We start from the raw sequence: 14363 nt of genomic DNA, 5'->3' as shown, positions 1-14363 counted from the left end.
GAAGGATGGAATTACTAGATGGGGTCTGCCTTTCAAGGATTCCAAGCAGCCTAAAGAACCATTTTTTCAATCATTTTAAAAGTAGAAATTTTCTGGGCACAGTGGCATTTGCCTGTAATCCCCACAACTCTGGAGGCCGAGGAGGAGAATTGCAGGTTCAAGGCCAGCCTCAATAACTTAGGTCCTAAGCAACTTAGTGAGACCTTGTATTGAATTAAAATTAAAAAGGACTAGGGAAATAGCTCAGTGGTAAAGTACTCCTGGGTCCAGTCTCAGTACCAGAAGAAAAAATGTAGAAATGTATAGTAGTTTAGTATCATAGAGCTAACTGAAGTTTCCCTCCTCAGCACTGAGCATAGTTCTGGAAGGCAGAAGCCACTCTGAGGCCCAGCCTCACTGCCAGAGAACCTGCAGTAGTCAATTGAAAGAAGCAGCTCTGCTGGAGGAAGCACCCTTGCTTCTATAAATACAGCTCTTTTGTCTTCCATGAACCTTGCTGCATTGTCAAATACAGTGGCCACCAGCCATATGTGGCCATTTAGATTTAAATGTAATTAAAACAAAACTAAAAGCTGGATGTCTCAACCACACAGGCTGTATTTCTAGGGCCTGTGATGTAGAGCACATCACCACTATACCAAGTGCCATTGGCTGACGCTGCTCTATAGTACTTAGAGCAGAGCTGGGCCTAGGGTTTCCTGAGGTGCCACTTAGGTTCTGTGAGTCGCCTTGGCTTAAATCCTTGTCCACAGAAGAAACCATAGATGATCTAGCCTTTTTCGCCTGGAACAGCCATACACAGATAAGCTACTCAGGTTATATGAGTTTTCAAGAATCTTTCTGCCCAACAGTATTTCACTGCTGCAGCCAAAAGAGTGTGAGGGTGCCTTCAAGAGGGCCCGTAGGAATAGAACCTTGTAGAACATCCTGCAGCCACAACTAGAATACGGGAGTACTTGTAGTCATGTCCCTTCAGGAACAAGAAGGGTCCAAGAAAAATGAACAGAAAGGTAATCAAGATGGTCCATTCCTAATAGGAACACCTCTAGTATACAGGCTTGGGAAGGGATCCCAATATTTCAGGCTAGGGTCTCCAGCAAGGTGTAGGAAGCCTAAACTTACAAATACGAAATTGCGAAGAATATCTGATGGCATTGAATAAATTATGGCACTGATTAAGAATGCTGTAGGAGTACCAGAAATGAGAGGATTAATGAGAGCCAAAATAGGGAGGAAGGTCGACCTTCAATTGCTGCTTGAAAACAAGTCAGGCTTGAGTAGGTGAAGGAGAAAAGAAATGACTCCTGAGTCCTCAGAAGTGAAGACAAGGAAATAAACGTGTCTTTGTACTCACATTGTATTCTAACACAATCAAGTGATAATGTCAAGTTCATAGTTCCTTTCCGTGGACCACTCTGAAAAACAGAAATCTTTTTTTTTCCCGGGGGAGGGTGATAAGTATGAATTTTAGAAAGATGGAAGCAAAAGAAGCAAGGGGTGGCACACCTGGGCTACTTGAAATTGAGACCTGGGTCAGCAAACACTAAGGAAACTTCTATGCTGCACCATATGTTGATCCCAGTGTTGGAGCCTGCTGGGGCCCTCACCCCAGCAGATTCCAAAAGCCACTCTTCTCCCTGTCCCACTTAGCAGAGTTACCAGCACAGAACCACCCAGGCCCGAATGCTCCATCATCATCTATTCCAAACGAAAGCTTTAGAGACACTTGTTCAGCTTTCTGCAATCCAGTGGTCCTCCACTTGGGCCACCTAGTATCATCACCTGGGGAGCCTGCCACAGTCACAGCTGCAGAGTCTGAGTTAATGGATCTGGGGTGTAACCACAGCGTCAGGACTTATATAAGCTCCCGGACGGACACATGCCAATGTGCAGACAAGGTTGAGAACCATTGGTTTCCTGCCTGCCAGAGAGAATTCACACCAGTCCCCCACCCTACAGCCTGGCTCAGACAGAACAATTTGAGGCAAAATGCAAAGAATTTTAATTAGCTTGATAATGGCAGAACTGAAATTAGACTCCAAGTTTCCTGACTCCCATATGCACCATTTGCCTCATGGCCAAGATGCTTACATTTAAAGTTTTCTTATCAACTTGATGGCCAAAGTGTGACCGGGGAAACAGAAGAAGCCCTCCAAAGATTTCTTTAAAATCATCTTATATTAAGTCCATTAATACCAGCTTCCTTTGTCAGAACTCCCATTTGTGTTATTCACCATGTTTTTCAAGATACTCTCTCAGCTCTCGTTGGCAGGAAACAAAGCCTTTGCTTGGATTCTACTCCTCTGACTTTTGGTTATCAATTTCCAATAACTGGGAAAGAGGCTTAAATTTGAGTCAAAGGAAGCAAAAGGGATAGGGAGGTATACCCTTCTCTCAACTTTTTTTAAAATAGTAATTTCAGAAATATAAATGAGTAAATAAATATGTAAAAGGTTCTGAGGGTGAAGAATTAGGGAAGAGGACATTCTTTCAATATAACATTACATGTATTATCTGTGCAACCCTATAATGCAGAATGGAAAAGGAGCATTTTAAAAAGGACACAGATTTCCATTGCTCTTGTCCACATGTTAATGTGTGAGTTCGAAACACTTAACACTTAAAGATTATTCCTGATGCCCAAGGCACGGATGCTGCAGTTGGCGATATTATTCTCATAAAAATAAAGATAAATGATTGCATTGAACAGTATTAATTAAACCAAATCATTAATAGCAGTTGTTGTGTTTTTATAATAATAATAATAATAATGTAACCTCATAAGTACTTGCTTCCATGATCAAGTGTTCTTCTGTTTGAAAACAGGGAACTGGAAGAATTGGAACCAGATGGATGGGAAAGTGGTTTTTAAGTTAGAATTCAGGGTTGGTGGAATTCTTGTTTGTAGAGCACTTGCCAAGTATGTATGAAGTGCTGGGTTCAATCCCCAGCACTGGGAGTGGAGGAAAATCAAGCAACAGTAGTCCTGTCCCCTTCCCCCAACCCCCAGAGAAGCAGCCTCAGCTTCACTGCCCTCAGGAGGAAGAGGAGGATGGTAGCACAGAAGCCTTCCCTAATCCCTTACAATTCTAAGTATGTTTTCATATAGTTTTTTTCTTGTCTCCTCACAGCAAAATTGTGATTTTTAGATAAGGAAACTGAGGTCTAGAGAGAATTAAATTGGCTTGCCCCAAATCACACAGCTAGCAGGAAAAGGATTCTGGTTTTCATAACACAAATGAAAAAATCACCTTCCTATTTTTAGGCTTTTTATTCCTCGTTTTATTTTATAAAGGGTCACCATGACTAGATGCAAAATTAATGGCACTAGGGTTGACTTCTCTTAATCCTTAGCAGTGTCATTACTTTTCCACTATGTTTTTAGTTATCTGATTTCTGTTTTTAACAATGGAATATCGAAGAAACAAAAGCAAAAAAAAATTTTAAATATTTTCTTAGATGTTGATGGACTTTAATTTTATTCATTTTTATTTATTTATACACAGTGCTGAGAATCGAACCCAGTTTCTCAGACATGCTAGGCAAGAGCTCTACCACTAAGCCTCAAAAGCAAAATATTTTGTTTCACTTAAGAGTTTAAAACTAGACCAGCCAAACAGATTTGTCAGGGAATTCATGTTGGAATAAATCAGAAATAATAACCATCACCAAGGGATATAGAAATCAAGTCATTCCCTGAGCAGGAAGAAGACAGAGATGGCAGCCTCTAAGTAAGATTCAGTTACAGCAAGCCTCCAAAGTGCACTCTGAGCATGAAATCTCTTCCTAATTATGCCTCTGATGCACATGCTATGCCACCTGTACAGTGCCTCTGTATTTCTTATTCCTTGATGTTCAGTTTCTTGACGGCAAAGCTGCAGGCTCTATGGTTTCCTTCTGCCCTGAAACATTCTTCCTAATCCCCTACTCTGTAATGTCTGTATCATCACCTCCACTTGCTAGGGCTGCCCTTGTTCACCTTTAATAGAGTTTGCTTGCATAAAACTGTTAAAAAGGAGAAGAAAAGTTTCATTGCTCTAATTTCTATCAAGCTCTTCATGCCTAGGAATGGCCTTTTCCTAATCCCTGCCATGTTTTTATAGGGACATTTTTCCCAGCTGTGTGACACCTTGATTGCCCACGGGAGAGAGTTATTATATAAAGTAAGATGAGAGAACAAAGATTTAGTTTCTGGCATGAATCTTTAACCTGTTGAACCAGATGCCTTTGCATTCACCTAGCAAATAAATAACTGGCCTCCATCAGGGAAACCACTGATAGATGAGCTCCTTCCAACAGGAAACCCTCCCCACGACACTGCTTGCTATATGGGTTGTACTTCCCTGTACATATTGAATTCTGCTGGTAAGAAGTTAGTATACATTGTTTGAGATTGTTGCCTAATCAGCATTTAGGCCAGAAAAAGATCAAAAGGAAGAGTGTTCTTTAAGGAAGAAGGTATCAGATATGCCAGTTAAGTCAGGAATCAGACGAGCACGGTGGCACACGCCTGTAATCCCAGTGACTCAGGAGGCTGAGGCAGGAGGATTGCATGTTTAGAACCAGCCTCAGCAACTTAGCAAGGCACCTAGCAACAAGACTTTGTCTCTAAATAAAATATAAAATAAGGCTAGGGATTTGGCTCTGTGGCCGAGCATCCCTGAGTTCAATCCCCAGTACCCTGCAAAAAAAAAAAAAAAAAAGTCAGGAATCAAGAAACTGTAGCCCACAGAGCAAATCCTACCTACCTGCCTAGTTTTGTAAAGAAAGCTTGATTAGAACACAGCCACACCCATTTTTCTCTGATTGTCTTTTGGCTACTTTCACACTATAACAGAGAGTTGAATACTTACAAAAGAAATCATGTGGCCCATAATACCTGGAATATATACTGCCTGGCCCTTCATTAAAGGAGTTTCCAACCCCCTGCTCTAGCTGATCCCAAAGTTTGCTCAGACCATTTTATCCACATTCCCTGGATCTTTTTCTTGGTGTGGGGGGAGGGGTTGGGGGGAGGTGGTACCAGGGATTGGACTCAGGGGCACTCAACAATTGAGCCACACCCCCAGCCCTATTTTGTATTTTATTTAGAGACAGGATCTCACTGAGTTGCTTAGTGCCTTGCTTGTGCTAAAGCTGAATTTGAACTTACGATCCTTCTGTCTCAGCCTCCCTAGTGGCTGGGATTATAGGTGTGCACCACAATATCTGACTCCCTAGGATCTTAACCTAAGTAAATCCCCATGTTTCTTGATAGCTCCAAAATGAAACAGTTTTCTGTGAAGGAACATATTCACCAGGAAATCTTAGTGCTGCCTGCAGAACAGAAAACTAGAAGTACCGTGAAGAGGTGGCAAGCCTAGGGCCTGGGGAACCAGGCAGGTAACAGGAGCTGTGTAGGCCAAGTAGGGCTGAATGAACTTGAGAACTTGTGCCTACTTTGGGGGCCATCACCTCTTAGTTCCTGCCTTGTAGGAGTGTGATCCCAGTGTCACCAGAATCTCTGGATTTTCAGGACCTCCTGGAAATCTGTTTTGGGTAATCTCTTAATATGTAAATATGATTGCTGATTAAATTTAAAATAAGGGACTGAGGGGCTCAGTGATGGGGCATGTGCTTAGCATACACAAGCCCTGAGTTCAATCCCCATCACCAGGTTTAAAAAAATTTTTTTTAAATAGCAAGGCAATCACACACAACCTACACGTGGAAGTTTGCAGCAGCTTTATTCATATTTGCCAAAACCTGGACTCTAACAAGATATCCTTCAGCAGGTAAAGGAGGAATAAAATGTGGTCCATCCAGACAACTGAATATTATTTAGCTCTAAAAAGGAATGTGCATAAGCCACATAAAGATACAGAGGGACCTCAGATGCATATTACTAAATGAAAGAAGCCTGTCTGAAAAGGCACTGTGTGATTCTGACAATATGACATTTTGGAAAAGTCAAAACTCCAGAGACAGTGAAAAGATCACTGGTTGCCAGGGGCTGAGAGAGGGAGGGATGAATAGACAGAGACCAGAGGACTTTTAGGGGAATGATACTTACCCTATCCTTTATGATACTGTAATGGTGGGTATCTGTCATTATACCCTCATCCAAATCTACAGGATACTCAAAGAGTGTGTATAACACAAAAAATGAACCCCATGTAAACTGTGGAGTTTGAGAGATCATGATGTTTTGGTGTAGGTTCATCAGTTTTAACAAAGATGCCACTCTGGTGCAGAATGTTGATGACAAGGGATGCAGGACCGGGCGATGGGAGGGACAGCAGGTACATGGGAACTTTCTGTACTTAACACTTACTTTTGCTAATAACCTAAAATCACCTTTAAAAATAAAGTATATCTTAAAAAATAGTAGGACCAACAAGATGCATCTAAGTGTCAGATTCAACTCTCACCCACCAGTTTATAATTCTGCTATGGACTCAACTTAGAAGTCAGGCCAAGATCCAGCCAAAGTGGCAGTCAGACAAATGGCTGTATATCAGAGTGGCATGACAGAGGATGCCAGAGCATCTTGATGGTGCAGCCATCACAGCACCAGGAAGCCAGAACTGGCAATAGAAATGTGAATGGGAAGTAGCTGATGTCACAGGCCTTGCAGTGTCTTCTGGGCTTGAGCCTAGACCTAAAGGCCTGGCCTCTGGGGATGGTTGACTAGGCAGATGAGCTACGGAACTAACCAGATGATTAGGATTCACACTCATTCTGACAGAGAGACCCAGTGACCAAAGTGGGCCACAAAGCAGTAGGTTGGTCTGACGATCCCGACAGAAGCACAACCACTCGAGTTATGGTTCAGGGTCAGAGCAAGTGGACTAGCCCTCTAGACTAGTCAGGACTTTTTGGACGATACAATAAACAACCAATTCAAAATAACTTAAGAAAAAAAACTATAAAGGAGTGAAATGGCTTCTATAACTGAAATGCCCCGTGGCAGAGCTGGCTTAGGGCAGCTTAGGCACCCATTAGTCTATTAGGAGTTTGTATCTTCCCGTGTCTTCACCCTTCCCCTGTCTGCTATGTGTCTGTTTCCATGTAGGCTGGCTGCACATGGTGCTCCAGGGGCTCCAGGATTACGGTATCTCATAGTAAGCATTCCCACTGGAGGAAGACTTGTCTTCCCTCGAGGTCTCCATAAAATCCCCAGGATTGACTCTTAGTGAACTAATTTGGGTCATACACCCACTCAGAGTGGTAATACTTACTTTTTTAATCAGGCCTGGGACCCTTGGACAACCTTCTTAGATTGTCTATGAATGAAAAAGAAATAGAGGTGTAAAGAAAAAAATCAAAGGGCCATTAATAGAGAGATGGTAAGTAGCATGTAGAAACAATAGTATTCCACTATACCAAGTTACCCAGTTTAGCAAGAGCTATTAAAATTCCCTTCTCTTTGTCTCCCATGTCAAGGTCAGAGAAAAGATAGAGAGATTCTAGAATATCAGGCAAGTCATTTCAAAGATGCCCTCATTTATAGTGAACTCTCATAAATATTGAAGATTGATGATGGAGGATGGCTCTGTCTCAATGGGAATTGTCAGATGAACAGATCAAAAGGAGAAGGAAGCTCTAGAACTTGTGATTCACTTTAAATATGTCACATTTTAGGTGGGATATAAGTGAAACATTAATACAGTATATAACAATTCTTTGGGCTGAAATCAAGTCTCCCATCTTAAATTAAGAAGATTAATTAGTTAATGTTTATAAAGTACTGTGCAGATATGCCCTTTTAAAATGCTAAGTGTTCTAAAAACTACACTATAGCATTTTACTAAATGTAAAAGATCTAACGTTCACCATTTCTTTGGCACAGGTTGGCAAGGATTCTTTTGGCAATGATTATATAGAAAACTTTAAACAGAATGGTATTTCTACAGGTAAATTTTCATCTTTTTTAAAAGTGAATGTTTATAAGTTTCTTCTGTGATCTTGTTTCAATAAAATTGAACATGGAATAGAATTATTACATCCTCCTTTGGTGGCCATGGAATTTGTATGTACAGCTTTGTCTGGTCTTATTTAAATGTCTCCTGGTTCTTTAACGTACATTCCTCCAGATAGAAATCAGGTGAGAGGAGGTTATGAACCTTCATCTCATGGACAAATGACAAGGAAAACCAAGTGATAAGTTCACAAAAGCTATTTTAAGAAAAGTGTTATTGTTAAAGCTGAAACCGATCACAGATATCATCAAGGCTGAACCCATGATCACAGAAGGGAAAATGGAAGGTCAGAGAGGTTCTCTGGCTTTTCAAGAGCATGCAGCAAGTTGGAACTAGAGCCAGATCTAGAATGGAGGTCTTCTGTTTCCAGTTCTGAGCTCTTTCCTACTGCCAGAGGCTCCCTGATCAACATTTATGTTTACATGCCAGACCACAATTCTTGACCAGATGAAAGCTTATGAGAATGAAGAAAATAAAAAAGTTCATTTTATATGTTCGACCTTTTGGTTTTTTATCTCAAGTCTCTCGTTTTTTCAGTGAAGAAAAGAAATGTGTTGATCTAGAAAAATGCATATGTATACAATTATGAATAATTTGGGGAACTGGAAGTGGGGCTGGTTTGATAGGTTGTTATTAATGCACAGAAAAGGTGCTGCTAAATGTAAAGATGTCTATTTTCCTCATTGTATAGGTGATGGGTATAAATTAGCACTAATTACTTATTTTTTAACTCATTCCAGATGGTTAAAGGTTAAAAAGTTTTTTTTGAGGATTAGTGTTGCATTGAAATTGTTAAAATAAGTTATCCATGCCAGGCTGTATGTACGTGATTGTAATTTTCTTTTTCTTTTCTTGTAGAATTTACATATCAGACTAAAGATGCTGCTACAGGAGCTGCTTCTATAATTGTCAATGATGAAGGTATGTGTTTCGCATATTAGAGCGTCATTTCCTAAAACGGATAGTTCATCTCCAGAGCTAGATTGGAAGCACCCACTGCTTCCAGTCCTATGGACCTCTTACCCACCCACCATTTCACGGCCAAATGTGAATTTTCCAATCCAAATATGTTTTCCTTTTTTATACTCCCCATATTGATTGCTTAAATATGTCATTACTCATCTGACACATACGAAGCATTATAATTCCCCCAAATATTTGTATTCCGTTATGTTCCCATCATCCTTCATGTGAACTCAGAATTGACATTTGTCTCTAAAAGCAGTCAAGTATTCATCTGTTATTTCCATTACACTCGGTAAGTAAATGTAAATAGGTGCAAAAGAAAGTTTGCTGGATCATATTTATAGAATCTTCACTGAGTAAATGGCAGCAACTAATCACTTCTAACTTATCGTTAGTGTTCAATTTTGTCTGCTCTTTAAACAGCAATCAAATTTCAAAAGTCTATACAACTAAGTGCACCTCGAGGCTTTACCACAATTAAAACATTAATCTTTAAAAACAGTGACTACCAAAAAAAAAGTGATTGCCTTCAAGTTAGGTTTTCATAATTTCTGCCAACTGTTTTAAGTATAAAAACACCTACACAGATTTTTTTTAAAGACCAAGCATTTCATGGGCACCTAGGACAGACCTAGTTAGACATTATAGGCAGTCAGTGTGTTTTGTGTTAGATTAGGATTTATCAAGATATTTCTTTTGTTTGCACAGCACCCCCTTTATCTGTGGGGGAATACATTTCAAGACACCCAGTGGATTCCTGAAACTGTGGGTAGTACTGAGCCCGATATAGACCATGTTTTTTTTTCTTATACATATATGCCAATGATCAAGTTTATTTTATAAATTAGGACCAGCAAGAGATGAACAAGAATAACTAATAATAACAGAAATTTTACAACAATTTTCTATGATAAAATTGATATGAATGTAGTCTCTCTATTTCAAAATCTTATGTGCTATACTCACCCCTTGGGTGATGATGTGGATGACACAGTGCCTGCGTGATAAGACAAAGTGAGATGAATGACGTAGGCATCGTAGCTTTGGGCTACTGTGTAAAGGTTATTTGACCACTGCAAGGTCTCAACAATTGATAGGAAAATCAAACGCTACCCTGGTGGGTAGTATGTATGGACAAGATACTGGACAAAGGGATGATCCACATCCCAGATGGGCTGGAGCTCAGTGAAATGGGGTTTCATTATGCTACTCAGAATAACATGCAATTTAAAACCTATGAATTTTTTTTATCCCACTTGAATCGAAGTGTGAAATATGATATGTCAAGAACTATGTAATGTTTTGAACAACCAACAATAAAAATTTTTAAAAAAATAAAATAAAATAAAACCTATGAATTGTTTATTTCTGGAATTTAGTATTTAATATATTTGGACCATATTTGACCACAGTAACTGAAACCATGCAAAGTAAAACCACAGAGAAAAGGGGACTAGTGTGACGCAGTTTTACAATATCACTTTGCATAGAAGGTGTGGGATTTTTAACTCAAGTGATCCCTAAAGCTTCAATAATTTTTAAAATTCCATTTAAAGACAGTAGATCAAAGTTTTCACTCAAACAATAGAAAGTCTGTGTTCATTACTTTAAGCTACCTCTTAAGTAATTATTGCTGCCAACATCAGCTCATTCCTTGTCTTAAACCTTTTATTTTGTTCCAGGGATAGCTTCAAGTTTTCTTTTCTTTACCTGTGAAACAAAACCTGCATTTTCCATGCAGAGGTATAATTTCACATTATGTATCAGTGCCTATTATGGTAGTCTTTGCCTGGTTCTTAGGGTGGCAGTGCCTTTAAGAGTAGGGATGGCAGAAGACCTAGGACAAATGCAGAAATGGGACACTTGGTTCCTTTCGTCGAGAGATTGAGTACACGAGTACACAAGATAAAATCCTGAGTTGCATTTTGAAAGTTCAACTTGAGGGATGAAGAAGTGAGCCACAAAATAGACAGCTGTAGTCTTGAGCTTGTTGCTCAGTAGTTAAGGCCAGTCCAGAAATGCAGATTTGGAGGTCAGAACACAGAGGCTACAGTTGCCTCCAACAGAGAGAATTAGGCCAGTGCAGGAAGCAGAGATGCTGTCTTTCAGCAAGTGGGTATTTTGAATTTTTTCCAGGACCAAGGTTGGGTTTGTGCTAAACCATCCCCACTTTATTAAGTCCTCCTCCTCCTGGCCAACAAACACATCTGTGGTACGATGATAGGCTAGAATTTGTTCTGTGCTGAGAGGTAATTTTAGGTCATGTCTATACAAGATCATCACGAGCAGCCTGGAGCACAAAAAAATGCCTGCTGCAACTCATTCCCCTAGATCAGTGCCGTCCAACAGAAAGAAGATGCAGGCCACAGGGGGGATTTTAAATTGTCCAGGAACCACATTTTAAAAAGTAAAACAAAACAGGTAAACTTTGTTTTGACAGTTTACTTAGCCACTAACTCCAAAATATTACCATTTCAAAATGTATTCAAAAGTTTCATTTGAAATTTAAAACCTTTTTAATGTTTTAAAAGTTGAGATTTTTACCTCCTTTTCTCAGTACTGTCTGAAATCCACTGTGTGTATTTTATACTTAAAGCACAGTTTCAATTGAGACTAGCCACATTCCAAGTGTTTAATGGCCACATGTGCTACTGTAATTACTGTGTTGGAGAACACAGCTCTTAAGAGTTCACCTGAGAGAAATGCACCACCGCCCCTCCACCATGTTGGGGGATTATAGAGTGAGCCCAGGTGATGGGAATGTATCAATTCCTTGGTCCTGTCGCCTCAGTTTGTTCTGGTATAGCATAGGCTAGATAGTCTTTTATCTGGTATAATTTTCTGTCTGCTAGATAGAATAAAATGTGTTTGGATTGTCACAATGACTTCTTAGAATACCATTGGGTTCATACATCAACTATTTTTTCGTACAATAGAGCATTAGTTTTGAGCTTATACAAGTTTATTCCTATTTACACTCATCTATATGGCATCTGTCATTTATAATTCAGAATCTTTGTCATATACATTTATTAGCATTTCCCATTAAGTAAATTTTTAAGTATGTTTTATAAAATTCATTAACTAGCATTCTTTATACATAGGAATATTAATAAGGGAAACCTTTTAAAAATTTTGCTCAAGGGGCTGGGGATGTGGCTCAAGCGGTAGCGCGCTCGCCTGGCATGCGTGCGGCCCGGGTTCGATCCTCAGCACCACATACCAACAAAGATGTTGTGTCCCCCGAGAACTAAAGAATAAATATTAAAAAATTCTCTCTCTCTCTCTCTCTCTCTCTCCTCTCTCACTCTCTCTTTAAAAAAAAAAAAAAAAAATTTGCTCAAAGTAATCAGAATAAGCCAGGCCTGGTAGCACACACCTGTAGTCCCTGCTATTCAGGAGGCCAAGGGGGGAGGATGGCTTAAGCCCAGGAGTTCAAGGCCAATCTGGAAAACATAGCAAAACTGTATCTCCTAAAAAAAGTAATCTGAATAATACGAGTCTCAAGAGACATTCTAAAAGATACATTTGAAACACAAAATTTAACCTGAATGTCCTGAAAATGTCAAAATTAATACTTACAATACATTTTGTATAATAACTTTATAAAGATGATTGTAACATTGCAGAATATCATTGCTTGGCTTTGCTTGGTTTTAATATAAATATGTAGGATTTCTTTATAGGCCAGAATATCATCGTCATAGTGGCAGGAGCAAATTTACTTCTGAATACTGAAGACCTGAAGGAAGCAGCCAGTGTCATTAGCCAAGCCAAAGTCATGATCTGCCAGCTAGAAATAACTCCAGCAACTTCTTTGGAAGCTCTGACAATGGCCCGTAGCAATGGAGGTAATTTTACATATTTGTCACTCTTTCTTTAAAAGCTTTTATCGCTGTCTTAATTAAAGTTAACCTTTTAAGTTAAGCAAAGCAATACTTTTCTGTAGTAAAATATTCGTTCCTCCATCTGTGAGATTCACTGTCTTGTAGTTCTGGATAACGTTAGAAAGACTTACAAATAGGGCAGAAGCAACATGAGGAACATCTCCAACGTCCCACAGTATAATCTACAGTCTTGTTAGCAGAATGATACAGGGAATAATTAATCTCTGAAGGAGCATTGGCTAAGGTACCCCCTGAGGAGTAAGGAGCAACAGTTAAGCTGTCTGTTATGTCCAGTCACTGAGGAGCAACAGTTAAGCTGTCTGTCATGTCCAGTCACTACCCGGTTACACTTTAATAAACCTCAAAAGGAATCAAAGATTTTTTCTTTCTCCTTTTTGTAAAACTACCATTTTCTCAATAGGCAACCAAAGATTATTTGTATGTAATGTTTTCTACATTGTCAAGGTGTATAAAGCAGCTGTTTTCTTTGATCTTTGATTCGGAAATGGTTAAACCTACCAAAACAGGCAAAGCGCATAATGAAACCAGTCACCCAACAGTTATCAACCTGAGGTTAATTTTATTTCATCTTTTCTCCCACCCACTCCTCTTCCTCTGGCAAATAACAAACAGGTTTTTTATACTTCCTCCTCCCTTTTCTCCACTACCTAGTGAGAAAAGCATCTTCTGAGATAGAATCCCATTTCTGTCCCTGTAAGCTTTGTGGTCTTAGCAGAATTTGCTGCTTTTTCTGAACTGGTCTGTAAAATGCAAATGGAAATATGCCTACAGGATTATTCTAAGAATGGAATGAAATTAAATGTGATGCCAACCATGGGATGGTACAAGCCAACAAATCCCAGTTTTCTTCTCTCCATTCACTTCTCTCTTTATATTAAAAATTTAGATAATATCCTGATCTAGCACTATTTGGTCAAAAAAAATCAAAATAAAAAGTAGCCAGTCTAAGACAGTGGCTTCAGTTTGATGTTGTGACATTATTTCTTTGATTTATAGTAAGAATAAAATAGAGATTCATATTGACTTTTCCAGATAAGACTTTCTCAGCAAGATAAAAAAACTAAAAGAAGAAGAACTGTATGTTGTGTGTGTGTGTGTGTGTGTGTGGTGTTCTATATAGCAATAAATGGAAAATAAATCACTGAAATTATTTTTTGAAGAAAGTTTATGTCCTGATTTAACAAATTTTCCTCTTGGCAAAACAATGTGCCGTGGCAAATTCTCACTGACATTTACTGTATTTTTAATGGACTGGAAGCTGTCAGAAAGAATTCTAAGCCAAAACCCGTTTGGTTGCATTTTCTGGAAGTGTCACAAATAAAGGCTAATGCTCCTGGTAGGCATTCTCTGCACTGCGCTCCTCTCAGGAGATGTGAATCCAGTGTGCCCTTCACCCCCCTCCTGTCTCTGGGTAGATGAAAATATATTCTCAAGTAACTTCTCTTTCTTTTCCACTGTCCCATGTCTCTCACTGTTTCCTCTATCCTAGTTGAGTTCCTGTTGCCCACCCATCTTGTGGAGGAGAGGA

At 39.4% G+C, this 14363-nt stretch overlaps 1 protein-coding gene across 3 annotated transcripts in view; it reads left to right on the top strand.

Annotated features, from left to right (window-relative positions):
- Rbks (ribokinase) overlaps positions 1–14363 on the top strand; it is an 87589-nt gene that overhangs the window by 23728 nt on the left and 49498 nt on the right. For all 3 annotated transcript variants that reach the window (XM_077791694.1, XM_026393859.2, XM_026393936.2), the window contains exons 3-5: positions 7832–7895; positions 8820–8882; positions 12614–12778. In XM_077791694.1, the coding sequence (XP_077647820.1) occupies positions 7832–7895; positions 8820–8882; positions 12614–12778 (292 nt within the window). The remainder of the gene's footprint in view (positions 1–7831; positions 7896–8819; positions 8883–12613; positions 12779–14363) is intronic.

This window comes from Urocitellus parryii, chromosome 12, assembly GCF_045843805.1.
Source record: "Urocitellus parryii isolate mUroPar1 chromosome 12, mUroPar1.hap1, whole genome shotgun sequence".
NCBI lineage: Eukaryota > Metazoa > Chordata > Mammalia > Rodentia > Sciuridae > Urocitellus > Urocitellus parryii.
This window is presented reverse-complemented; position numbering and strand designations above follow the sequence as displayed.